At 40.2% G+C, this 27,426-nt stretch overlaps 1 protein-coding gene across 7 annotated transcripts in view; it reads left to right on the forward strand.

Annotated features, from left to right (window-relative positions):
* SIM1 (SIM bHLH transcription factor 1) overlaps positions 1-25,603 on the forward strand; it is a 71,785-nt gene extending 46,182 nt beyond the window's left edge. For 6 of the 7 annotated variants that reach the window (XM_055535393.1, XM_055535398.1, XM_055535395.1 and 3 more), the window contains 2 exons: positions 19,449-19,851; positions 22,076-25,603. In XM_055535393.1, the coding sequence (XP_055391368.1) occupies positions 19,449-19,851; positions 22,076-22,806 (1,134 nt within the window). In that variant the 3' untranslated portion in view covers positions 22,807-25,603. The remainder of the gene's footprint in view (positions 1-19,448; positions 19,852-22,075) is intronic. The other variant, XM_055535399.1, reaches the window with a different exon arrangement.
* The last annotated feature ends 1,823 nt before the right edge of the window (positions 25,604-27,426 follow it).

The following is a 27,426-nucleotide window of genomic DNA, read 5'->3' on the forward strand; positions in this document are numbered from 1 at the left end:
TGTTTATAGTTGTTACATTTATTAAAGACAGTGCGTGCCCTCCTGTTTTATTGCCTCATTCTGCCCTTCTCTTGCTTTCTCCCTAGTCAGTAATAAGCAATACACTATATAATTCTATAATAACAGTGCATAAAACTATGTATGCTTCTGAAATCTGAAAGCGTTTAATCTCTTGTTACAGATACACTGTAACACCTGCAGGTTTAACTCCACATCTGTTACCTTAAATAATCCCACAGAACCCTCTTAATTTTCACTGCCAGCAATCCTTTCGGTGAAGGTAGAAGCTCTCTTCCTACAAAGGTTCTTTCTGGCCTCAAAAAATACACCGGTGACTCCTATGCTGACTTTTGAAGCTACAGAGAAAAGAAGGACCAAGAATTTCCCTTACACATAGTATCAATACTTTTATCAATACTAGGATAGATAGCCCTTCATTTCATGTTTTATATGTTACATGAAAACATGTAATCCTTGACCATTAACAACAAAAACTGTAATGCATCTTGCAAAAAAAAAGTTATCTTCTCTGAAATTCTTATACTATACAGGCTTTTTATGTTTTCTGGTTATGTCTGAACTTCGGATATCACCTCTTCTATAGAAATATCAGGAGATTATTATTAGAAGATGAAAGTAGGAAAATTTGGAGGCAGTAAATGGGGACTTTAAGATCCTTGAGGATAGGAGATTTTGCCCTTGATAACCAAATTGCTTTGGGTACCCAGAAGCCCTTAGAACATATTGAGTGAGTAGGTAAATGATAGATGAGTGAAGTTGATAAGATAGGTGGATAAAGAAACAGGAGGACTGAGATGACCTGGGTATATGGCCCTTTCCCCAGAAGGCTTACAGATTCAGTGGGGGAGATAAAAATGTAAACGAAAAATTTAAACACAGTGTAGCATGTATGTGATAAAGGCATCGTTGGCAGTGGTGAAGCTCTGGTGGTGTCTTGGGGGCTCCTCTGTCCTTCCAGCAGTGAACTGGAGGTGGGAGTTGGAAGCTGACAATAGCCTCTAGGCCTAGAGACCCTCATACCTTGGGGTGTTTCCAGGGGTTCAAATTTATTTCTGTTTTGGGACGTCATGGTGGTCTAGGGGCTAAGACTCAGTCCTCCCAATGAAAAGGGCACAGGTTTGATCCCAGGTCAGGGAACTATATCCTGTATGCATCAACTAAGCCAAATAAATAAATAAATACTAAAAAAAAAAAATTATTCCTATTTGCAAGGTTTGCAGTGGGGCTGCAGGCTGACAGTGAATAAGGCCCTGAACCTCTTGGGTGCCCCGTCAAAGAGCAGACTCACTCTCCACCTCCAGTTGTGCTTTCACCCCTTACCCATTTATCCTTCTTCTCCCACTGCCTGTGTCCCAGGAGCTCTGTCATGCTGGAGATCGGAGCTCATCTTAATTTTCTGTCCACTTTGGAAATTTTTCATTTTCAGCCTTTCCTGCTTCTCAGGTTGACCTTAAAGGACCACTGATCGTGTCAGTGTTTGGAGAATTGCCACAGTCCTAGCTGTCACTCAAGGTTACCTATAATTGAGTCCTAAATTACATGAACCCTGTGATCCAGCCAGACTTCTCTGTTCCCTCTGCTGAATGCCTTGTCCTTTCCTGCCCCCATGCTTGTGCTTATGCATTTATTCTGCCTGCGTTGCCTCTATTTTTCAAAATTCTGCCTATCATCTAAGGACTGAATGCTACCTCTTTCATGAAATATAACTTTCTCCTTTGTGCCTCTATTTAGAATAATCTATCTTCTACTGCCTTCTGGATATGTCAGAGCTTCTCTTTTGGACTATAATATCTTTGAAAGTAGTAACTGTGTCTATTTCATACCTGCCCCCTACCTTGACCCAGCACCTGTGTGTCCTCCACTTATTCACTCACTGAATATTAATGAAATGAATGAATGGATAAGTAAAGACTTTAAGAAGAAGGTGGATACTTTGTTGGTTGCCTATAGAGACATTAAGAACCCCAAGGAGGGAAAATATTCTGCTGCTGCTGCTGCTGCTAAGTCACTTCAGTCGTGTCCGACTCTATGCGATGGCAGCCCACCAGGCTCCCCTGTCCCTGGGATTCTCCAGGCAAGAACACTGGAGTGGGTTGCCATTTCCTTCTCCAATGCATGAAAGTGGAAAGTGAAAAATGAAAGTGAAGTCGCTCAGTCGTGTCCGACTCTTCGCAACCCCATGGACTGCAGCCTACCAGGCTCCTCCATCCATGGGATTTTCCAGGCAAAAGTACTGGAATGGGATGCCAGCTACTATGGAATTTATAACCTATGTAAAGAAGCAAAAGATACACATGCAAAAAAACCTAAGGATGCTTTCACAAATACAAAATCTTGCAGTACAAATCAAACACCTACCTGCTGAGCAGGAGTTAAATGTGGTAGAATCTAGAAGCTCTTTCAAGGGCAAAACTTTGAACAAGTGTTCTCTGGCTCACATTCTAAGGCAGAGAACCATCTGCATCCTGTTCTGGAGTGGGCTTTCTAGTCTCCACGTCTCCACCGTCATCTCCAGTGCAACCACAGAGAGAAGTGACAACTGATATTTACTCTGTGTGTATGTGTGTGTTTTGATTACAAAATGATTGCCTTGAGGTATCTATACAGTAAGTCCGCTACATACAAACCTTCAAGTTGTGAACTTTCTAATAGTGAGAACGTGTGTTCACATGTCCGATCATGTGAGTTAGTTCATGCACATTGTCACGCATATGCATCCTCTAGAGATGGTTGTGCTTTTGTGTACTTTACTGTACAGTACTGTATAGAGTACAGTAGAACAGTATCTTTATTTCAAGCCCAGGATGTCCAGAAGCAAGCATAAAAGCAGCAGTGATGTAGCTGGTACTTTTCAAGGTACTGTACCGAAAGAGTAAAAATGTTTTCTTTCTTTATTATTTGTTTGTTTTTTATTATTTGTGTGAAAAGTATTATGAACATATTACAGTACAGTACTATATGGCTGATTGTGTTAGTTGGGTACCTGGGCTAACTTTGTTGGACTTACAAACGAATTGGACTTATAACTGTACTCTTGGAACAGAGTTTGTTTGTATGTAGGGGACTTACTGTAGAAGCAATGCTGTTTGGCTTTCCATCTCAGAAACAAGTCTTTGTTTATGGGCTCAGCCCTAGTTCCAGGGTCCAATTCCCATGATCAGTAGATACTTTCTAGATAACTCTCTTATTCTTTTAATAATCTAAGTGCATTTATGGTACTGTATAGTTGTCTTCCATAAGAAAGGGAAAAGTCTCTTAAAATTTTGGTTTCTTTGTTTGTTTGGTTTGGTTTTTGACCAAACCTCTGGACACCAAAGGCCTTGTGCAGGTCATGTTCCTTCATGATCTTTCCTGACCCTTAGCTCCTCCTCTATCCCATGCCCACTATCTTTGTCCAGTTCTGGGCTCTTCAGAACACATCACATTTAGACTACTTCATCAGCCTCCTTTGTTCTTTTGGTCTCTGATCATTTCTGCCAGAGTAAGCTTCCTGAAATACCGTTTTAATTGTGTACCCACTACTCACCCCCTTCCCCCCAAGCCCTACTTAAAAACCTAAAGAGGCTCTATGTTGGTTATAGTATGAAGTCCAATCTTCACAACCTGGTCCTGGTTACATCTTTGCATCTGTCAGCCACCTCTAGCCCCACCACATCAATTCTCCACTCTAGCTGTGTACTCGCCTAAGGACACCTTTCCTGTTGAGCTTCTTAAATCCTACCCAGCCCCCCAAAGCACAGCTGCAGCCCACCTCTCATCCCCACAGATCCCTGGCTATAAGGCATAATTCATGTTAAACACATCTCTCTTTCATAACATAGGATGGTTTGGATCTAGGGGAGAGTTAGTGTCAAAAAAGAAGTTGGGCAGCAGGCGAAGCAGCTGTGCTAAATCAAATGGAAAGCCTCTGCTTCTGACTTAATGGAAATGATGGCTGGAATTTGTGATTCTGCCCCACAGCTGAACAGAGGCGAAGCAGGGGGATGGCTGAATCCACCATCAAAATATGCCCAGGGAAATTTATTTTAAGAAAACCTATCAAATAAAATCTTATTAAAACCAAATAGTCAAATTCAAGAGAGCAATGCCTTACTTGACAGTTTTTGGTGGGATCTGACCCAGTCATAATGTGAAATTTGTAGAGTTAAGTTGGATTTGAATATCTTTGCTAAGAAATTTAGATTTCCTTAACTCATCCATCCTTCACAGATTTTTACGAAACCCCTTTAAGCACATTATGGCACATTGAATTGCAGTGTTTTCCTGGAAGGTCAAGGCCTGGATGTGTATTATTTAACAGTTTGTGCTTTTTTAGTTTTCCTTATTTTCCTTATTGTACTTGACTTAGAAGATGAGAAAGTAGATCCATCCTTCCATTTACAGACACCAGTTTGAAATTGATTACCTCGGTAGAGAGCCTTTGAGCTTTAGTTTCTTTTCACAAAGTTACAAGTCTGATAGATCTCCTCTTTCAGCATGCAGAAGGCCAGTGATATGCCTGCCAATAATCTGTTGGCCCAAGTCTAGGACAGTGCCAAGAGCAGCTTGGGCAGCCGTCCTTTGTCGAGACTCAGAATAAACCAATGGAAGGCCAGACAAAGCTGCAATAAGGGGCTGGAGCAGGTGGCACCACCTGCACCCATCTAATTCAAGCTCATCTAATCTGCCACTTCTATGTGAAAAATCAGAGGGTGAGTCACAGTATCAGTGAAAAGATGGAAGTAGTTCTGGCTCATGCTCAAAGCCCATCAGGGAAGAAGATTACCGTTAAAACTAGTGCTACTGGTCCTGGAAACCCAGGATTTATCCAATGGGCTAGAGCCACTTCTGTATTATCAATGCAAAGTTGAGATCTCCTTGATCAGTTACAGCTGTGTGTGCCAGGACATTAAAGGGCCTAATTAAATGTTTATTACCTGTTTAAAATCTTCAGTGCAGTGAAGATACCTGCCAGCCTTTGGGACTTTACCTTTGGATTTATAGACGGATGTGGACTGTGGATTTCATGGTTGGGAACAGCTCTCTCCATATGGAACCGTCTAGGGGATTCCTTACAGAATTACGCTGGAGAAAACCCGGCCTCTGGTTCCGAGTGCTGGTTCCAGCTGCACGTCACACGGACAGCTAATGAGATGTCGACTGTACTTACTTTTCTGTGAGAAAAATGACTGAACCGGATCCCAGGGACATTTTTGTAACTGTGGGGGGTGGATTAAGAAAAGGCCTATGACATTTCAAACCACATTTGAGGTACATTAAAAAACTTCCCATGTTTCTACTTCATGAAATTTATCAGGAACTTACAGGTATGAAAGATTTCTCACCAAAATATTCTTTGAACTAAAAATAACTAAAATGTGGGTTAAAGCTAAATATGTCACAAAAAACAACAGATTATATACTATGAGTGAAGCAGATCATAAAAATAATGAGTGAAAAGTCTTGTGAACCCATTCTTTAAAACTGTCATCTTCATCTGATTGAAGATGACGATTTATACCATTTTCTAAAATGAAGGGAGAAATGGCCTAAGTATTTAAAATGTTTAATGATTAAATTTTGAATCAGTATTTGCTTTCTAATTATAGTTTAAGCAGAAATATTTTTTGCGTAGTTCCTCTAGTGGAGTCATTCTTGACTCTGGAATGTGACTCAAGATTGACTTTTTTTTCTTTTAAAATGCATTCTCTAATTTTCCTTGAAGGTTTCCTTAAGCTTAACTCTTTTGAAGTTGTATGTAATTAAACAGAATTTCATTTAAAATTTCATGAGGATGCTTTTCCAATGCTAAACATGTGCGAGACTTATGTAGAAATCATGTTATAGTTAGCCTTTTTTAACGTATGTTCCTGAATGTTCCTGAATTATTCTTGCTGTTGATTAATTAGACAATAAATTACACATGAAGTAAAAGCAAAAATTTCTACCTACCATTAATAGGAGTGCAGGAATGAAACAAATAATGTCTACTTGATATCTTCTTTGCAGTTTCATTTATTTACAATTTCTAGGTAGTAAAGTTTTTCATGTTAGAAATGGACTTCATTATTTGACTGCTATTCAGTTACATTTTCACAGGCAAATGTTTTCAGTCAGCCCTTCAGATTAGCAAAATAACTTGCATAATTGTCATCTTAAAATGCATTTGATTTTGACACTAGTTTTTCTCTTACGCTTATGTTTATCCTTGACAAGACCCCCGGCAATTTCCAACGTGTATAAACCAAAGGCGTTCTTCATAGCAAACAACTCCTGTTTGAGGGAAGCACCCCCAGCAGTGGGGGCTATTTTAATGGACATGCTGTATTACTTTAATCTAACCCTTTTACCATCTGTTCTTCCCATAACAGTGAATGAAAAAAAAAAAAGGACATATTTTATGTTTCAGGGTTACATTAGTAAAAAGTAAGATAAAAGTGATTTAAAAGCATGCATATGTTCATAGTACAATGCAGTCTGCATCTGTGATGTTTTTTTCTCATGGTTCAGACACAAATCAAGAGGAAAGCTGTTCATGCCTGATAGAGTGAAAGTTTTTCATAGAAAACAGGACTTTACCATAAGAGGGTCTCTCTATGTATTTTACAGCTAAAAATGATATTTAAAAAAACCTCAGTGAGCTGCCAGAATAAAAATAGATAATGATAACATCTATCGTTGGAACATCTGGCATTTTTCCTGAGTTGCCTTGTTGCTGCCACATCCAGATGAATGCAGAGCACCTGTCTGGAACATGCTGTTGAGGCAGGAGAGACTCTCATGACTGTTATCAAAAGGGGAATATCTGTGCTGTAACTGTTGTGGAAGAGCGCTTCAGTACTAAGAGGACATCACCGAGGCTGTGTGGAGATGTAGAGGTTGGAGAAAGCTCCCTTTTTAAGAACATGCTTGGGGACCTGGGATCCATTACTGCTGCATAGAGGGTGGGACACTGCTGTTTTTGTTAACTAGGTACCTAAGTCTAGACGAGTCCAGGATTCTGGAAAGAGCAAAGACTCTGGAATTGCATCTCTCCTCTTAAATATCATACTCATGTGAACTTGGGCAGTTTAGGTTTTTTGTTTTTGCTTCATTTGTTGCATCAGTAAAGGGATTAATGATACTTTTAAGATGTTGTGAGCATTTAATAAGATATTGTCTGTGGGATCTCAGTACAGTGACCAGAGCGAAGCAAGTATTTGATAAAGGTAGTGTGATGGGTGTTAGCATATGCAAATTATATGGTAAACTGCCTCTTAGTCATAAGTTCATTTTCCCTTCCCAAGTAGCTACAGTGTTAATAGAGAGTAAGAGCTCCCTTCTTTGAACTTCTTAACTACATTGCTTTTCTCTTTGTTCAGCCCTTGCCATTTTTGAACTTGTATTAAAGTTATGTCTTGTGCATTATTTATACTGCTTCTAATATGAACACCTTGAAGATGGAGCTGCATTTCTCAAATCACTTGGCATACGGCCTTGCCAATATTAGATGTTCAGTAAATATCAGAATGAATCATAGAGTGAATTGTTGTAAATAGTTTCCATTGAATGCATGTAAAACCCCAGCTGATGGCTCAGATTTTTAACCGGATGAAGTGTCAGTCTCTTTTAGAAGGAATGATTCTTTCACGAGCCCTGAGTCTCAGAGGAGAGCTGGGAGCTATGACTGGCATCTGACATCCATTGCTGGCAGACATCCAAGCTCTTTGCTGGTTGATGTTAGCCCACCTTTGGTGGGTGACATGTGGTTTCAAGTTTATTAGAACCAGGGCATCCTACATCTGACTCATTTTTTAAATTTACCAACATGAAAGCCTGTTTTGAAAATTAAATTTTAAATAAGAAATAGGGGTAAATTAAAGTGCAGAGTATTCATAATAATAAATTTTCTAAGAAGGAAAAACAGAGGTTTCTGCAAAATTAACCACCGGGAGTTGGTGATGGACAGGGAGGCCTGGCATGCTGTGATTCATGGGGTCGCAGAGTTGGACACGACTGAGCAACTGAACTGAACTGAAACTTTCTTTCATTGTTGATAAAATCTAATTAAAATAGGGAATCAAATCATTCCGTTTCTTATCTTTAAACAGAGGAGAAAGTGTCATTACCTTTTCAAAAGAAGAAGAGCATATATTCTATAGGTTCTAAACTGTGATTTTTTTTTTTTTTTACCTAAAAATGGTCTAGATATCAACAATTGCTGGGAGAACCATCCACAGGTGCTGGCTAATGGATCATAAGTGTCCTCTCTCTCCCCCCTTGAAACAGATCTGTGGGCTTTCTGTTAAAGTTAAGTGATAAGAATCGTTGGTACCAAAGGGCATTTGAACCTTGAAAATCAGAGCATTTGGAAGAAAAGGCCGTAATGTTTAGGTGATTGGCGAGTCACCTGATTTCTTTTTGCATCTGGGATGTTGATTTCTTTTAAAAAATTTTTATACTGAAGTATAGTTGATCTGATCTGATCTGATAGTTGATTCACAATATTGTGTTGGTTTCAGATGTATAGCAACTGTGATTGTTATATATACATATATTTCAGATTATTTCCATTATAGTTTATTATAAGATATTGAATATAGTTCCCTGTGCCTTACAGTAAATCCTTATTTCTTATCTATTTTATGTATAGTAGTTTGTATCTGTTAATTTCATATTCCTAATTTACCCCTCCCCCCTCCCTTTGCCCTTTGGTAACCCCAAGTTTGTTTTCTATGTCAGTGAATCTGTTTTTGTTTTGTGTATAGATTTATTTGCATTATTTTTTTCGATTCCACATATAGGTAATAGCATATAATATTTGTCTTTTTCTGTCTGATGTACTTCACTTGGTATGGTATTTTCTAGGTCCACCCATGTTGCTGCAAATGACAATATTTCATTATTTTTTATGGCTAATATTGCATTGTAAATATACACCACATCTTCTTAAACCAGTCATCTGTTGATGGGCACTTGGGTTATTTCCACATCCTGGCTGTTGTAAATAACACTTCATGAACACTGAGGTGTATCTCTTCAAATTAGAGTTTTTATTTTTTCCAGATGTATACCCAGGAGTGGAATTGCTGGATCATATGGTAGTTCTATTTTTCATTTTTTGAGGTGCCTCCCTATGATTTTCCATAGTGGCTGTACCTATTTACATTCTCACCAGCAGTGTACAAGAGATGTTTTCTCCAAAAGAGATGTTGATTTCTTTATTCTTTAACCTATGTGTTTTATCTCTGACATGCCTATAGGATAGAACTGAAAATATGACCTTTAGATAATATAATCTAGGGAAAAAATCATTTTTACAAGATAGTGGTATAACTATTCCTCTCTACTGAAAAGAAAATCATTGATTAAGGACCTTTAGGTCCCCAACCTTTTTGGCACCAGAGACCAGTTTCATGAAAGACAGTTTTCCCACAGACCTGGGGTGGAGTGGGGGATGGTTTCAGAATAATTTAAGTGTATTACATTTATTGTGCCTGCCGCTCACCTCCTGTTGTGCAGCCTGGTTCCTAACCAGCCAAGGACCACTACTGATCTGTGGCCCCGACGGATGGGGACCTCTGCTTTACATGTTACATATATATCTGTAACATTTGCATTTTAAGAGTATTTCGATGCATGTTATTTACTTGATCTTCCCTGCGATGGTATAATGCAGGCAGTCTCTTCCTGTTCTGCAGATGGAAAAGTCAAAGCCCACAGGAGGTGATCTTCAGAACAAGTCATGTTGGATGATAGTAGATCAGGGTCCACCCATATTTGAATTCAGATCTGAATGCTGTTTCTACTGGACTCCCTAATTCATAACTTAAAATAATATTTTTATGCATAAAATATTAATCATCAGTAATAAAAACAAAGATATTTAATTAAATTATAGCTTTATCAGAGCATGTGTCTATTTCTTCAGAAAAAAAGTTTAAAACAAATAGTCTTATCTCTAATCATTCTATAAAAATGAAATATTTTGCTATATAGGATTTTCTTATTTTAAAATACTTACATTGAGGAAATTCCCTGATAGTCTAGTGGTTAGGACTTCATTCTTTCACTTCAGGGGCTCTGGTTTGATCCCTGGTCAAGGAACTAAGATCCTGCAAGCCACATGGTGGGGCCAAAAAACCAACAAACAGAAATGAAACACAAAATCTTAACTTTGAAATGATTTCATACATAAAGAAAAGTTGCAAGGACAGTAAAGTATTTCTGCCTACTAAACCTAGGTTCACTACAGCTTAACATTTTGCCATTTTTGCTTTGTCATATTCTCTTTCTCTTTTCCCATCTGCCCTCATTTTTTATTTTTTCTGAACCAGCTTAGAATAGGTTCCATATATAATACCTCTTTACCTATACCTTACTACTCAGTGTATCAATATATTGCTTGGTGTAGTGGCTTCTTAGCAGTGGGGAATTTCAGTTTTTGTTAACTGCTGCCAAATTCCCTTCCATAGAGGCTGTTATCCGTCTGCATTTCCATGAGCAGTGGGTGGGACAGAGTACCTGTTTGCCCACACTCTGCCAAGCAATGTATTCTCAAGCTTTTGAATGTGTGATAATCTAATGGTTAAGAAATGGTATCTCAGGGACTTCCCTGGTGGTCCAGTGACTAAGACTCTGAGCTCCCAATGACAGGGCCCTCAGGTATGAATGACCCTGGTCAGGGAACTAGATCCCACGTGCTGCAATTAAGACTCCCTGTCCATCACCAACTCCCGGAGTTTACTCAAACTCATGTCCATTGAGTCAGTGATGCCATCTAACCATTTCATCCTCTGTCATCCCCTTCTTCTCCTGCCTTCAATCCTTCCCAGCATCAGGGTCTTTTCCAATGGGTCAGTTCTTTGCATCAGGTGGCCAAAGTATTGGAGGTTCAGCTTCAGTATCAGTCCTTCCAATGAACACCCAGGACTGATCTCCTTTAGGATGGATTGGTTGGATCTCCTTGCTGTCCAAGGGACTCTCAAGAGTCTTCTCTAACACCACAGTTCAAAAGCATCAATTCTTCGGTGCTCAACTTTCTTTATACTCCAACTCTAACATCCATACATGACTACTGGAAAAAACATAGCTTTGACTAGATGGACCTTTGTTGGCAAAATAATGTCTCTGCTTTTTAATATGCTGTCTAGGTTGATCATAACTTTCCTTCCAAGGAGAAAGCGTCTTTTAATTTCATGGCTGCAGTCACCATCTTCAGTGATTTTGGAGCCCCCCAAGATAAAGTCTGACACTGTTTCCACTGTTTCTCCATCTATTTGCCATGAAGTGATGGGACCAGATGCCATGATTTTAGTTTTCTGAATGTTGAGTTTTAAGCCAACTTTTTCACTCTCTTCTTTCACTTTCATCAAGAGGCTCTTTAGTTCTTCTTCACTTTCTGCCATAAGGGTGGTGTCATCTGCATATCTGAGGTTATTGATATTTCTCCCGGCAATCTTGACTCCAGCTTGTGCTTCATCCAGCCCAGCATTTCTCATGATGTACTCTGCATATAAGTTAAATAAGCAGGGTGACAATATACAGCCTTGACACACTTTTTTCCCTATTTGGAACCAGTCTGTTGTTCCATCTCCAGTTCTAACTGTTGCTTCCTGACCTGCATACAAATCTCTCAAGAGGCAGGTCAGGTAGTCTGGTATTCCCATCTTTTTAAGAATTTTCCAGTTTGTTGTGGTCCACCCAGTCAAAAGTTTTGGCATAGTCAATAAAGCAGAAGTAGATATTTTTCTGGAACTTTATTGCTTTTTTGATGATCCGAAGGATGTTGGCAGTTTGATCTCTGGTTCCTCTGCTTTTTCTAAACTTGAACATCTGGAAGTTCATGGTTCAAGTACTGTTGAAGTCTGGCTTGGAGACTTTTGAGCATTACTTTACTAGCGTGTGAGATGAGTGCAATTGTGCAGTAGTTGCAATATTCTTTGGTATTGCCTTTCTTTGGAATTGGAATGAAAACTGACCTTTTCTAGTCCTGTGGACACTCCTGAGTTTTCCAAATTTGCTGGCATATTGAGTGCAGCACTTTCATAGCATCATCTTTTACGAATTGAAATAGCTCAACTGGAATTCCATCACCTCCACTAGCTTTGTTCATAGTTCAAGTGGGCTTCCTAAGGCCCACTTGACTTTGCATTACAGGTGTCTGGCTCTAGGTTGGTGATCACACCATTGTGATTATCTGGATCATGAAGATCTTTTTTATATAGTTCTTCTGTGTATTCTTGCCACCTCTTCTTAATATCTTCTGCTTCTGTTAGCTCCATACAATTTCTGTCCTTTATTGAGCCCATCTTTTCATAAAATGTTCCCTTGGTGTCTCTAATTTTCTTGAAGAGATCTCTAGACTTTCCCATTCTATTGTTTTCTTCTATTTCTTGCATTGATCAGTGAGGAAGTCTTTCTTATCTCTTTGCTATTCTTTGGAACTCTGCATTCAAATGGGTATATCTTTCCTTTTCTCCTTTGCTTTTCACTTCTCTTCTTCTCACAGCTATTTGTAAGGCCTCCTCTGACAACCATTTTGCCTTTTTGCATTTCTTTTCCTTGGGGATGGTCTTGATATCTCCCTCCTGTACAATGTCGTGAACCTCTGTCCATAATTCTTCATGCACTCTGTCTTTCAGATCTAATCCCATTTCTCACTTCCACTGTATAATTGTAGGGGATTTGATTTAGGCCATACCTGAATGGTCTAGTGGTTTTTCCTACTTTCTTCAATTTAAGTTTGAATTTGGCAATAAGGAGTTCATGATCTGAGTCACAGTCAGCTCCCAGTCTTGTTTTTGCTGACTGTATAGAGCTTCTCCATCTTTGGCTGCAAAGAATATAATCAATCTGATTTCAGTGTTGACCATCTGTTGATGTCCATGTGTAGAGTCTTCTCTTTGTTGTTGGAAGAGGGTGTTTGCTATGACCAGTGCATTCTCTTGGCAAAACTCTATTAGCCTGTGCCCTGCTTCATTCTGTACTCCAAAAGCAAATTTGCCTGTTACTCCAGGTATTTCTTGACTCCCTACTTTTGCATTCCAGTCTCCTATAATGAAAAGGACATCTTTTTGTGGGTGTTAGTTCTAGAAGGTCTTGTAGGTCTTCATAAAACCGTTCAACTTCAGCTTCTTCAGCATTAGTGTTCAGGGCATAGACTTGTATCACCATGATATTGAATGGTTTGCCTTGGAAACAAACAGAGATCATTCTGTTGTTTTTGAGATTGCATCCAAGTCGTGCATTTCAGACTCTTTTGTTGACTATGATGGCTACTCCATTTCTTCTAAGGGATTCTTGTCCACAGTAGTAGATATAATGGTCATCTGAGTTACATTCACCCATTCCAGTCCATTTTAGTTCACTGATTCCTAAAATGTGGATGTACACCCGTGCCATCTCCTACTTGACCACTTCCAGTTTGCCTTGATTCATGTACCTAACAGTCCAGGTTTCTATGCAACATTGCTCTTTGCAGCATCGACTTTACTTCCATCACCAGTCACACCCACAACTGGGTGTTGTTTTTGCTTTGGCTCCATCTCTTCATTCTTTCTGGAGTTATTTCTCCACTGATCTCCAGTAACATCATGGGCACCTACCAACCTGGGGAGTTCATCTTTCAGTGTCCTATCTTTTTGCCTTTTCATATTGTTGCTAGGGTTCTCAAGGCAAGAATAATGAAGTGGCTTGCCATTCCCTTCTCCAATGAACCACATTTTGTCAGAACTCTCCACCATGACCTGTCCGTCTTGGGTGGCCCTACACGGCATGGCTCATAGTTTCATTGAGTTAGACAAGGCTGTGGTCCATGTGATCAGTTTGGTTAGTTTCCAGTGATAGTGGTTTTCAGTCTGTCTGCCTCCAATGGAGAAGGATAAGAGGCTTATGGAAGCTTCCTGATGGGAGAGACTGACTGAAGGGGAAACTGAGTCTTGTTCTGATGGGCAGGGTCATGTTCAGTAAATCTTTAATTTTCTGTTGATGGGTGGGGCTGTGTTCCCTCCCTGTTATTTACCTGGGGCCTAATTATGGTGGAGGTGTAATGAAAATAATGGGGACCTCCTTCAAAAGGTCCCATGCATGCACTGCTACACTCTGTGCCCCAAGCCCTGCAGCCGGCCACCGCCAACCCACACTTCTGCCGGAGTCTTCTGGACACTTACGGGCAAGTCTGGGTCAGTCTTTTGTCGGATCACTGCTCCTTTCTCCTGGGTCCTAGTGTACACAAGGTTCTGTTTGTGCCCACCAAGAGTTTGTTTCCCAGTCCTGTGTAAGTTCTGGTGGCTCTATGGTGGGGTTAATGGCGACCTCCTCCAAGAAGGCTTATGCTGTACCCAGGTCTGCTGCACCCAGAGCCCCGTCCCCGTGGCAGTCCACGCTACCCGTACCTCCACAGGAGATGCTCAAACACAGTTCTGTCTTAGTCTCTGTGGGGGTCTCTGTGTTCTGGTGCACACAAGGTTTGTTTGAGCCCTCTGAGCATTTCTGGCAGGAGTGGGGTTTGATTCTAAACGCGATTTTGCCCCCCTACCATCTTGCTGGGGCTTCTCCTTTGTTCTTGGACGTGGGGCATCTCCTCACAGTTGCTCGAGCACTGCGCAGCCACTGCTCCTGCATCTACCATCTTGCTAGGGCTTCTCTTCCTTGGACATGGGGTATCTCTTATGTGTATTTTACCACAATTAAAAATAATTTTAAAAAGCAAAAGAATGGTTACAGAGGACCTGGAAGTGGGAAAAAATGCTGCTATAAGCATTCATGTATTGGTTTTTAAATGAATATAATTTTCATTTATCTGGAAAAAGTGTCCAGTTTTGCATATAGCAGTTGCACATTTAGGCTTTTTAGAAACTTCTAAGCTCTTTTCCAGAGGGGCTATATCATTTTACATTCCTATCAGCATTGCATGAGTGAGCCAGTTTTCCTTCATCTTTGTATTGTCATTTGGTATTGTCACTATTTTTTTTTTATTTTAGCCAGTCTAATAGGTATGTGATACTATTTCTTAGTTGTTTGAATTTTCCATCATGTTTTGTCATCTCTTTATCTACTGAGTGAAATGTCTCTTCATGTCTTTCACACATTTTAGTGTTTTATTGTTGAGTTTGGGAGTTCTGGATTTTGCTTGATTTTGAGTTCCTTACCTGTGGTCAGTGCTATGAGCTACTAAATATTGACTTGCGTTCGTATTTTGGCGTTGATTGAGCTCTTTCTTTCTAAGGATAATTTTCTTCATTTTGCCTATGTCCTCAATCCCTTTCTCTCTCTCTTCCCACTCTCTCTCTCTCTCTCTCTCTCTTTTTTTCATAGTTTCTTAAACCACTTTGTACCTTACTCTCTGTACCTACAGGCTCACAGGAACTGCTGCTTTTACTTATAAGAAATTTGAAATTTGGCATATTCCTTGCCTCCTAGTAATGCTGATAGGATAGGTCATGTGAGGTTTAATTTGTGCTCCTTGATAACCTTATGGTTTCTTGGGGGAGGGTGTGTGAAGAGATGCAGATTCAAATGGATGCTATTATCCTTCCTACTCAGAAGCCTCTAGAATGGAATGATTTATTGACCAAAAGTCCTCATAATACCTATAAAATTTGTGTTATGAGATACTTGGGGGGGGGAATTAACATTAGAGCAAAATTATGACTGACATAATAGCCTTCTTCTTATAACCATGAAAATAAAAATTCCTGGACTTGTATTATAGTTCTAATTATCTACTTTAAATAAGTGCAACAGGAGCAGGAACAGGCATAGGGATCATGTGTTTCAACACTAGAAAGGATACCAAATAATTGTCTTATCATAAAGAATATTAGAGCTGGAAGAAAAGTTCAAGGACTAACCTAACCTGATATGTCATTCTATAGCTGAGGCTAAGAAAGATAAATTTTGCCTAGGTTACCCTGGTGGGCTACAGTCCATAGGGTCGCAAAGAGTTGGATACAACTGAAGCAACTCAGCACGCATTCACACCCCGAGAGTTACTATCAAGAAAGGATCTGGAACCAAGTCTCCCGCCTCCCTGTCCCTAGGGCCTCTTCCATTAAATGGCCCCAACCCTGGTTCAGCTTTTCCTGTTAGGACCCAAGAAATTACATCAGTTGCCTGTGACTGTACATGTGGTTAAGTAGCAAATGTAGGTGCCAGGGAGACCAGGAGTCTTCATCTATAGCACTCATTCACAGCTGGCATACGTTGCCTGGCTGCCTGCCTCCCTTTCTGCCCTCTCTCTTTCCTTAAACATGTCATGAACAACTGAACTACTTCAGATCAAATTACAGGGTTGTAGTGTTAATGAAGTATGGTCTGTTTTAAAGGGTGGACATGGCTTACAGTTTTTTGTTTTGGGGGGCTTTTTTTTTGTCCCATGAGGGTTCTTAATTTCCCACCAGGAATCAAACTGGTGTCCCCTGCAGGGGCAATGCAGAGTCTTAACCACTGAACACCAGGGAAGTCCATGGCTCCCAGTTTTGATGCTGCACTCAGGTTCAAGTTTATAGGCCTTGTCTTATAAAACAGAGGTTTACGGCTTGGCTTTTCCTCCATGCCTCTAAAGCCGTGGGAGGGCTCAGTCTAACTGAAGCACCCAACTCCCACCTGCTTGAAGGTCAGTGCCTGTGCTGCTGTGCTTTCCTGATTGTCAACAAGAGGCTTCTCTGTCAGATTCTTCTTCAGGTGCTCTTGAAATGTGTACCTCACGTACACCAGGGTTGCCTCATGTTGAATTTTCTTTGTCAGCGAAGGACAGAATGTTCTTCTCTGCTGCGCCAACAGCACTTTCCCATACACACTCAGGGAAGGCTTTTCCTCCTCTCAGCAGGGCTCAAAAGTCTTGACTGGAGCACTTCAGAAATAGGCCTGGTTTATACTTTTATAAAAACAAGCAGAGTCTGGGCAATTCCTAGTGTGGAATAGTACCAATGATCTTGAATTTTTCCTAGCAAGCATGTGGATGGTGCTACCAGAGGGCAAATGGATAGCACGCTGGTCCCCACTCAGTCAGGAGAGAGGGTGGCAGCCCCTGCTTGGTGAAATGAGAGGCTGGTGTTCAGGGGGAGAAAAGGCAGATGGCAGGTGGGGACGTGAGTAGGAGAAACGGAGCTTGGGGTGCCATGATATGTCCACCCTACAGGCCTGCAGGAAAGAAGTTCAATTTTCTGTTTTTTTGTCTTGATGGAATATGGCGATAGTCCATATGTACATTCAGAAAATAATTAAATTAACATTAGAAATAGCCATGGAAAAATCTTGACCCTCGAATCACCTGGAACTCTGTCCTGATATTTATCAGTGTGCTATGGAGTTGCCCCGGAGGAACCTCTGTACCTCATCTCCCTGGTGGAGCTGCCTGTTTGCACAGAGTTGGGGAGGGTTGGGATTCTTTCTTCTGTTCAGGGTGGGCCTAGGAGGGAAGGGAGAGTTTGACTTGTCCTGATAAGCCCTCATCAGGGATCACATTTGCTCAACTAGCGTGTGACATGAAGAACAATAGAGCCTGGGAATTTCTCCTGTCCCTGTGCCTCCCCCATCCCTACCCCCTGCTCAACCTCCTTCCCACCTTACCCACGCCCCACCACACATACCCATCCCTCCTTCTTGGGGATGAGCAAGAAAATGCAAACTGGACTTGTATTTTGATTCCTGAACCTATAAAGCAGTTTCAGCCACTTTTCTGGTAATCTCTCTAACACTGAATCCTTTCTTTCTCTTCTCTTCCTTACCATGGAAGAATAAAAGCAGGCTTTGAAACCAGATAGACTGTGAGATGGCTGTGGCATCTTATTAAAACTCAGTGATGCAGTGTCCTCATCTATAAAATGGAGCTATGTTACTGTCCAAGTGGTTGTAAGGATTCATTCATATCATATATTGTGAGTGGTTAGGGTTAGCATATTGCTGGGCACACAGTAAGTTCCCAATAAATAAAATCTATTATTATAGCAGGCAATGGCACCCCACTCCACTACTCTTGCCTGGAAAATCCCATGGACAGAGGAGCCTGGTAGGCTGCAGTCCATGGGGTCGCTAACAGTCGGACACGACTGAGTGACTTCACTTTCACTTTTCACTTTCATGCATTGCAGAAGGAAATGGCAACCCACTCTAGTATTCTTGCCTGGAGAATCCCAGGAACGGGGGAGCCTGGTGGGCTGTCGTCTATGGGGTCGCACAGAGTCGGACACGACTGAAGCGACTTAGCAGCAGCAGCAGCAATCTCTCTATGGTACCAAGAATTGTGTTTAGCATTAGGTGACCAAAACCTGGTAGAAATGATTATATTACTGATTTTAATGGCCCTTGAGGAACCTCACCTCCTGGGGAGGTCTTCTGGCCTTTTATGTTTTCTTTAAAGCACCTGACCAAATACTCTGGCAGCAGGTGAGCAGTGTGATTCCTCAGAGGTGCAGCCTTGCCTGCAGCTATGTTATCCTGACGAGCCTGTGCATATTTGAAGTTTCACTTTAGAAAGCAAGAAACACATCCTAGTGAACAGGCTAACTTATATGGGACAAGACTTTCCCAAAGTCACATTGAGACTGAATTAGGTTAAGTATTTATTAACTACCTTGCCCTGTATCCAGCATGACTCTCAGAGAGTTACCAGTCCAGTGTGAAGCCTTAAACCTTGCTTTTCTTTTGTTTTTTATGGAAGAAAAAATGTGAAAAGTCAACAGGAGTAAAATATGGTGCTCTCAGGACTTCCTCTGGTGGTCCCAGTGGCCAAAACTCTGTCTGCCACAACAAACACGGGGGCAGAGCCAATTATATAAACAAATAAATATTTTTTAATAATAGGGTGCTGTCTTGGACTCTCTTTTTGACACTACCATTTGTGTAGCAATGGAGAACCTGGGTTTGAATTCTGGCTCTGCCAGCTGCTAACCCTGTCATCTTGGGCAAGTCATTTCCCCTCCTAGGGCTTTAGCTTACCTACCCATTTAATGGGTTACTAGTATCTCCACTTGGGATACCCTGGTGACTCAGCTGTAAAGAATCCATCTGGCAATGCAGGAAATGTGGGTTCCATCTCTGGGTCAGGGAGATCCCCTGGAGAAGGAAGTAGCAAACCACTCTGGTGTTCTTGCCTGAAGAATCCCATGGACAGAGGAACCTGGCGGGCTACAGTCCAGGGGTCCCAAAAGAGTTGTACCCAACTTAGCAACTAAACAACAACACATATTTCCACTGAAGCGCTTGTAAGAATTATATTGAGTAATTCACGGGAAGTGCGTCCAGCAGTGCCTGGCATTTAGTTCAGTCCATGTTTGTTATTAGTTTTATCTCCTTCTTTCAGCGGCCTAAAGGATTTTCTTTGCGGTACCATGACTGACTTGGGTGATCCAAGTCAGGGGAGCCCAGCCTGGCGCTAGAGCCCAATATGACCTTAAGGATGCTTTCAGACCTTGGGGTCTTTTTTTTTTTTTTGAAATGTTCTTTTCTCGTCCTCTCGGTTTCAGTACTCCGGATTTCCCACGGAAAGATCGGAATCAGATCACGAAAGCCAGTGGGGCGGCAGTCCCCTGACGGACGCGGCCTCCCCGCAGCTCCTGGACCCCGCGGACCGGCCGGGCTCCCAGCACGACGCGTCGTGCGCCTACAGGCAGTTCTCGGACCGCGGCTCCCTCTGCTACGGCTTCGCGCTCGACCACTCCAGGCTGGTGGAGGAGAGGCATTTCCACACCCAGGCCTGCGAGGGCGGCCGGTGTGAGGCAGGCAGGTACTTCCTGGGAGCGCCGCAGGCGGGGAGGGAGCCCTGGTGGGGCTCTCGCGCAGCCTTGCCCCTGACCAAGGCCTCCCCGGAGAGCAGAGAAGCCTATGAGAGCAGCATGCCTCACATCGCCTCGGTGCACAGGATCCACGGTAAGGGCGAGCTCCAGACTCCTGACGCGCAGCCTGGCACCTCTGGGCAGGGTTATCTTAGTCTAGGTTGGACCCTGGAGTGAACCCCACCCAGTGAGTTTTCTCCTTGGAGTTTATAAATCAGAAACTCCAACCAATGGGATCTTAAGAACCAAATCCGCTCTTTTGAAGAGTATTGATTTTGCTGATGTTTGCTTAATCCGTTTATTTTGAACAGGCAAGTAAACATGATTCCCATTTTAACATTAAAAAAAGTAAAGAAGTTAAGATGAATTAAGTCTATTCCTACTAATGTGCAGTATGCATGCATTTAAATTTCTTCTGTTTTACTTTCTTCCGTATTCTCAGGCTTCAAATATGGACGACAGGGAGTAGCTTGGGGCTCCTTTAGCAGGGTTTCTCAGTGAGGGCACTGTTGGTGGTGTTGGGGGTGTTGGGGAGGCCTGCCTTTGTTTTATGGCCTATCACTCACTGTCACAGGTGTCTTAACCTCCCTGGTCCTCTAGGCATTAAATGCTAGCAACTGCTCCCTTCATCCCGTTACAGCAACCCACAGTATCCGCTGTGAGTTGAGGATGGAGTGAGATGTGGAACCCATGGGAATTTTTACCCTGGGATTATTTCATGGCTTTGTGAACACATAGAAATGGGCGCTGCAGTTAAAACCTTTAATGTTATTAATGCTCTTCTATGTCCATTTCAATGTAATCTGCTCAAGGAGACCTCATCCTGTCCACTCCAAGCTTGGGTCCAGGCAGGTCTTGAAACCCCTCCCCATTTCGTTAAAAGGCAGTGACACTAAGATTGATCTGCTGGCCATGGTATTTCTCTTCCTGCTGTGTCTCTCAAATGAGAAATATGCTGGACATTGCGGTTCTCCCCATAAAGTCTCCTGCAAATACCACCTGGGCACTGACTGTTTTCTATGAATGAGTTTGCTTTGTTTCCATTTTTGCTTTTTATTTTTCTGCTTTTATTTTTAATTTCTCTAGTTTGGTGGCCTGGGAATGGAAACCCAGGGCAAAGGGTAATTGCTTGCCAAAGAATGAAAGTGAAGTGAGAATCCTGGCTTAACCTACACGGTCGTGAGGGAAATATTAGATATAAAATAAGAAAAGGGAAAAGGAAAGCAATGACTAGTGTGATCCTGGGCTTCTCTGCTGCATTAAGCAGTTTCAGCTTTCATAGGTCCCTTTCTGCTTCTCTTCTCTCTTTTTATATTGACTTCAGACTCTTTGGAGAATAATTTAATTTATGGAATAATGGTTTGGATGCACTCTTCGTCCATCTCTCTCCTTGGTTCAAAATAGGTATTATTAACATTTAAAATGTTTATTTATTCTTCACTTTATTTTAGAAGCAATCTAAAATGCCAGAGTTTCTATATGATTATGTGTGTGTGAAACTGAGATTTTTTTTTTAACACTAGATTTAGGAAGACCATATTTATATTTTTGATCAGGATGATATATACACATATCTATATCTCCATTCACACATACACACATACACATATATGAATATGTATAGATATTTTTAACCCTCAAATAGTTTAAAAACTAACATTAGAGGGTTTTTGTAACTCTACTTAAGATACGTATAGCAATTTTAACATTTTAGGTGATTTAGTGGAAATTGAGAAAATAGTCCAGACGATATTATCCTCATCCTCAATCTTAATTAAAAGCATTTCTAAGCATCAACAGAACACTTCTCTAGAAAATAACATAAACCAAATGTTGCGCATTTTATTTATTATTTACAGTCAGACAGGTCTCAGGGATATTCATCCATGGACAAATATAAACATACTTTACTGTTTCACTCGTTGGCACTCACAGTGCATGAACCAAGTTTACCTTCTAGAAAACTTGTTGTAAACTTCATCTGCACTTAAAAGCCACTGAGAACTATGAATTCCAGGACAATATGTTGACACTCCGTCATGTGCGCCTGTGTCCGTTTCAAATATTGGTGCACATATTAAAAAAGAAAGATACAAGGTTTCTTTTAATAGGGAAAAGAAAAGTGAAAGTGAAAAGTCGCTCAGTGTGCCCGACTCTTTGCAACCCATGTAGCCCTCCAGGCTCTTCTGTCCATGGAATTCTCCTGGCAGAGATTCTAGAGTGGGTTGCATTTCCTTCTCATAGGGAAAAGAAATTCACTTGCAATTTTGGGGGTGCATTTTAAGACCACTTACTTTTTTACTTTTTCTGGTTTCTAGGGCGAGGTCATTGGGATGAAGAGAGTGTGGTCAGTTCTCCAGACCCTGGGTCTGCCAGCGAATCAGGTGACCGATACCGCACTGAGCAGTTTCAGAGTAGCCCGCATGAACCTAGCAAAATCGAAACTCTGATAAGAGCCACCCAGCAAATGATTAAAGAAGAGGAGAACAGATTGCAGCTAAGGAAAGCACCCCCAGACCAACTGGCTTCCATTAACGGAGCTGGGAAAAAACACTCCCTCTGTTTTGCAAACTACCAGCAGCCCCCACCGACAGGCGAAGTCTGCCACAGCTCAGCTCTTGCCAACACTTCACCATGTGACCACATCCAGCAGAGAGAGGGAAAGATGCTGAGCCCCCATGAAAATGACTATGACAACAGTCCCACAGCGCTGTCTCGGATAAGTAGTCCCAATTCAGATCGCATTTCCAAATCCAGTTTGATCCTAGCTAAAGATTATCTGCATTCTGATATGTCTCCCCATCAGACACCAGGAGACCATCCTGCCATCTCTCCAAACTGCTTTGGCTCTCACCGGCAGTATTTTGACAAGCATGCTTACACGTTAACTGGATATGCCCTGGAGCACTTATATGACAGCGAAACCATTAGGAACTATTCCTTGGGCTGTAATGGCTCACACTTTGATGTAACTTCCCATCTAAGGATGCAGCCGGATCCAGCCCAAGGACATAAGGGAACATCTGTTATAATAACCAATGGAAGCTGATGTTTTTTTCTAAAATGTTTTGTTCTTTAAGGATCTCTGAAACATATTTATCATTTAATGCCCCACTACCAGCATTTACAATGCCACAGATTGTTAGAATGGATAATTTAAGTTACTGGGTATTTGGCATATGTTCTTGTGAAATCAAAGACAGAGCACTGGCATTCAGGGTTATACATAGATAATGGAGCTAAAGTGAATACACAGATTTGCCCCTCTATTTATATGGGAAACAGAATAAATTTTAATTGAAAAATACCCGTGTAGATTAAGTGAGCATATATACCACATGAAAGGACAGATGGATGACAATGCATTATAATGATCCAGTGAACTTCATGCACATAGACCACTATCCACAATCTGCTGTATATACTTCACATACTGACTGTATTTCATAAGTACACCCCAAGTGGGTAACTGTCCTTAACCCTAGCACATAGAACATTGGAAAGAAATTTCTATTCCCAAATAACTAAGAAAGAGGGAGATACATCTCATAAACTAGTTTTTCTTTGTGGTTTCAACCATCCAAATTATTTGATTTAGGCATAAATTAAGGAAATGGCTCTGAATCTAATACAAGAATGAGTTTTCACCTGGTATCCATTATAAGCAATCAGGAAGTGTGATTTTGCACCTTACTTTTGAGTTCGACAAAGAACAGGATCACATTGACAAAGCGTTAAGGGTTTTTCTAAGTAAAAACACTGAGTGTTGGGACACACATCAAAAGCCTGGTGTGCCCTATTGGAAATAGGTTAGTAAAGATGGACAAGACCAGAAGCAGAGGAAAAGGAAATGATATCTCAAAACAAACAAGTGTCAGCAGATGTAATCAACATATTGGAAGCTTATAAAACTAACCAAATAAAAACTCAAACTAACTCACCAGGAAAAAAGGCTGCTAAGTGAAAAAAAAAAAAAGCCAACAGAAAAACTAAGGAAAACCAGTGAAGTACTACATGACAGCAGTATAGTTGTTTGAAGTGTTTGAACACATGTCAATGCACAGATGTGCAAATGTGACACGTGGAAAGCCTCAGGAGAGAGTCTAAGATAAAAGCTTGGGCTGATGGACAAGTGGCTAAAAGGGCAAGAGCAGTTCTCTGAAGGAGCAGGCAAAGTGTTCATTTTCCATATTGTTTATAAACAGCAAAAACAAACTTGGTCTTAGGTTCATGGATACAGTAGAAGATGTGGACTAGATGTCGAGATCTCTGAGTTCCAGCTCTGACCCTGCAGATAACTTATTTTGGGAGCACTCACCATGCCTGGGCCCCAGTTTCTTTATCTGTATGGCAGCTCTTAAGTTCCAAGTTTCTGTGGTTCATTGGAACTGAACTTGTCAACCAGTTAATAACCATCTGATGTGAGTTATCAAGGCTCATCTTTCTGGCTTTTCTGCACTCAGAGAGAGGTCTAGATGCTTTGAAACTCGAGCAGGTCTATGGGCTCTTTTAGACATGTTATAGCTACAGTCAACTTTCTAGTTCAGCCAAGGTATAGATGGTAGAAACTGAGGGAGAAGTAATATAAATAATATTTATTTAATGCACCATTCTCTAGTAATCAAAGCAAGGTGACATAAGTGATTAGAGAAATTTCATAGAAAATATTTCCTAAGAGTCCCTTGCCTAAAACTCATGTGATATGGAAGGGGGTGGGGTATATTGGAAGAACTTACTTATCATTTTGAAGGCAGAACATGATTTTGAGCACTCAGGGATTGGTACTATATCTTCATCTTTTAACACAGTTATTTGAAAGTCCAGAGGCAGGTGACAATCTGAATGATGGTAATCTGAGATGAATACTGTTTGTATATGAGAAAGGAGGCTACATAAAATTAAATAGTTCTTAAACAGCAATATTTGTGCTAATGAAAAAGGTGCAAGTGAGTGAGACAGTCAGTGTATACTTTAAAAAATGTTCAAAGAATAATAAAAACTAAAAATTGAACTATACAAGCTCTGGAACACTTAAACTGAATTTTTGATCAATTTGCAACATAAGTAAGGTTTTAGGAATGCTAAAGTTTTTGTTGAATTCTGTAGATGGACAAATGGTTCAAAGGTACACATAGCTCAAGAATATGGTGCATTTTGGAAAATAAATCTATACAGGTGGGTGTTACTGATGGATACATGTTCTACCAAAAGTGCTCTAAGGACAGATGTTATCAATATAAAAGGAATGGAATCTCAAGAATCAAGAAAAATGAACTGAAATGAAAGAAAACACTGTCAAAGAAATTTCAGTGTGATTTTTACAAGAAAGAAAGTTAATTGATGAAAGAAAATATGAACTCTACAAATAGGGGGTACTCAGAAAGAGTAATGCACTTTAAAATGGTTATAACTAATATTTTTAAGTGAAGACAGAATTAACTGAATTACATCTTGACTAAATTTTTGCTAGATTGATCCAGTTTTACATAACCCATTTGTATAATTTACAGGTCAAAAATTTTATGGTAGCAGCTTTATAACATAATACCTATATGTGTATATGTATGTTCCCATTTAAAACTAAACTTAAATTGGAATTAGTTTTAAAATTTGATTCTCATAACTTTGTTAAATGCTGAGAATTGGTTGAAATAGAGAGAGAAGTACGATTTTTCTATCACTTTGGGGATTCATAAAAATGTGTTATATCCAGTTACTAGTACATGTGTGGCAATTCGTTAGATGATACAAACCTCATGCTTTCTAATAATGGTAGGAATATTTTTATTTCCCATTTTACCTGTCTGCCTACCTAACTTAAAGACTTGTATGACCAAAGAAATAAATGAATATTTGCCCATCTTCCTTGGGAAATTTTAGTTAAAACTATTATTGAGAATTTACAGATTTGGCATATTATTTTTGGATGCATAATATTAATGTCCCAATCACTACAGGTCAACATTTAGATGTGTTACACAGAGTTTTTTTTTGACATAGTATGCTGAATATAATGGACTGGCTTTTTCTAAACTGTAATTGCCTGATATAGGGTAATATGACACAGGGCTGGTATGACACTCAATATGAAAGACAGGATGCAGTAAAAGATTTGCCTTCAGTGTTTATACAGAAAACTCATTTATTCTTTCTTGATTATATTTTATAGGGCTAGAATATTTCCACTGGGTACTATTCTTAATTCTTGGTACACCCTGCTGCCACATGCTGCCTCTGGGCAGAGAATTCCACTTAAACTAGACTTTAACGGGCTCTTCTAGAAGAGGATAATATCCTTCATTGTCTTGTCTCTTTTAATGGGGGATGAGAATCAGTTCAATAAAAGATCATTTGGAAAATATGCATTGACATTTTAAAATAAAATGAGAGGATTTTTTTCCCCCAAGACCTAGACCAAATGAGTTTGATAGAAGACACTACAGCTAAGGAGACCGAGTACAGAGATAGTATTTTGTAGCTCTCTCTTTCTTTCAAGAGCTGAATGTTACTAAAATATTCTGCGTGATTCTATTAGTGCTAGTAGCATTTGAAAGTGACAGAGTGAACACTGATATTTGGAAAATTGAGAATTTGGCTATTTGGGGGTCACTTACCTAGACCAGTGGAAGAGCTTACATTTCCATGTGCTCTTTTTGATTTAAAAAGTTTTAGTGCCCAGATTTGGTTCCTTCATTCACTCAAATTACAGGACAGAAAGATGCATCTTGTTTTCGGAATAATTTAGTAACAATTGTGAATCCTGTGGTTCTCCAAATAAGTGATTCAACTTTCATGTCAGTGTCAGTTTTGTGAATAAGAATTTGACAGCAAAATCGATTGGTTAGTTCTAACTGGGAAATGCATTGTAGAGAAAACATTCATTTTCCTGCTAAATGTCAGATGAATGACAGAACAGCTATGGACACGTGCATAGAAAGTATTCTTGGGGAGAGGAGTTTTTGTGTGGGGCTCATTTCTTGTGCACAAGAGTTCTACGGGTAATGCTGAATTTGAAAAGTGAGATTGTGCTCATATCCAAATAGGGGTTTGCTCAGAGTTCCTTCTCTAGGACAGTATGCAGAAAGGCTGAGTACATGTGTATATACGTATACACACAAACACAAGTGTAAAACAAGTAACAAGATTCTATTCTGCTGTGCTCCTGAAAAACTGATGGTTCACATGATAAATTCTAATTAATAATTTAATACCAAACTTTATCATTTTATTTATTGCAGTTTTGCTGCATGGGACTTTGCTTTCATAAGCCTATAGAGTAGAGAGTTTGTCCTAATTTTCTGATCTGGAACACATTTAATCACATTTGAATTTGCACCCAACAACCCTGGTGTGTTTACATTTCAAAAGAACTAAAATTGGCGTGGAAAAAATTTTAGAAATACTGTAACTTTTTTTTCCATTATTTTTCCCCAAAGGGAAATATTTCAAAAAGTGAAACATATGAGTAGGCACTTCAAAGAAGAGATAAAATATTTTGTTTGTTTTTTGACTGACACGCTATAAAAAGGATTATATTTGTGAAAGAAGATACTGATTGCCAATATTTCAAATACCATCTTGCAATGTATAGTTTTTAGTGATATCGTAGTACAAGTCTGTAATTTGAACTTTTACTTTGGAATGTAAAGTAGAAAATATTAGCTATGTC

Source organism: Bubalus kerabau, chromosome 9 (genome assembly GCF_029407905.1).
Source record: "Bubalus kerabau isolate K-KA32 ecotype Philippines breed swamp buffalo chromosome 9, PCC_UOA_SB_1v2, whole genome shotgun sequence".
Classification (NCBI taxonomy): Eukaryota; Metazoa; Chordata; class Mammalia; order Artiodactyla; family Bovidae; genus Bubalus; species Bubalus kerabau.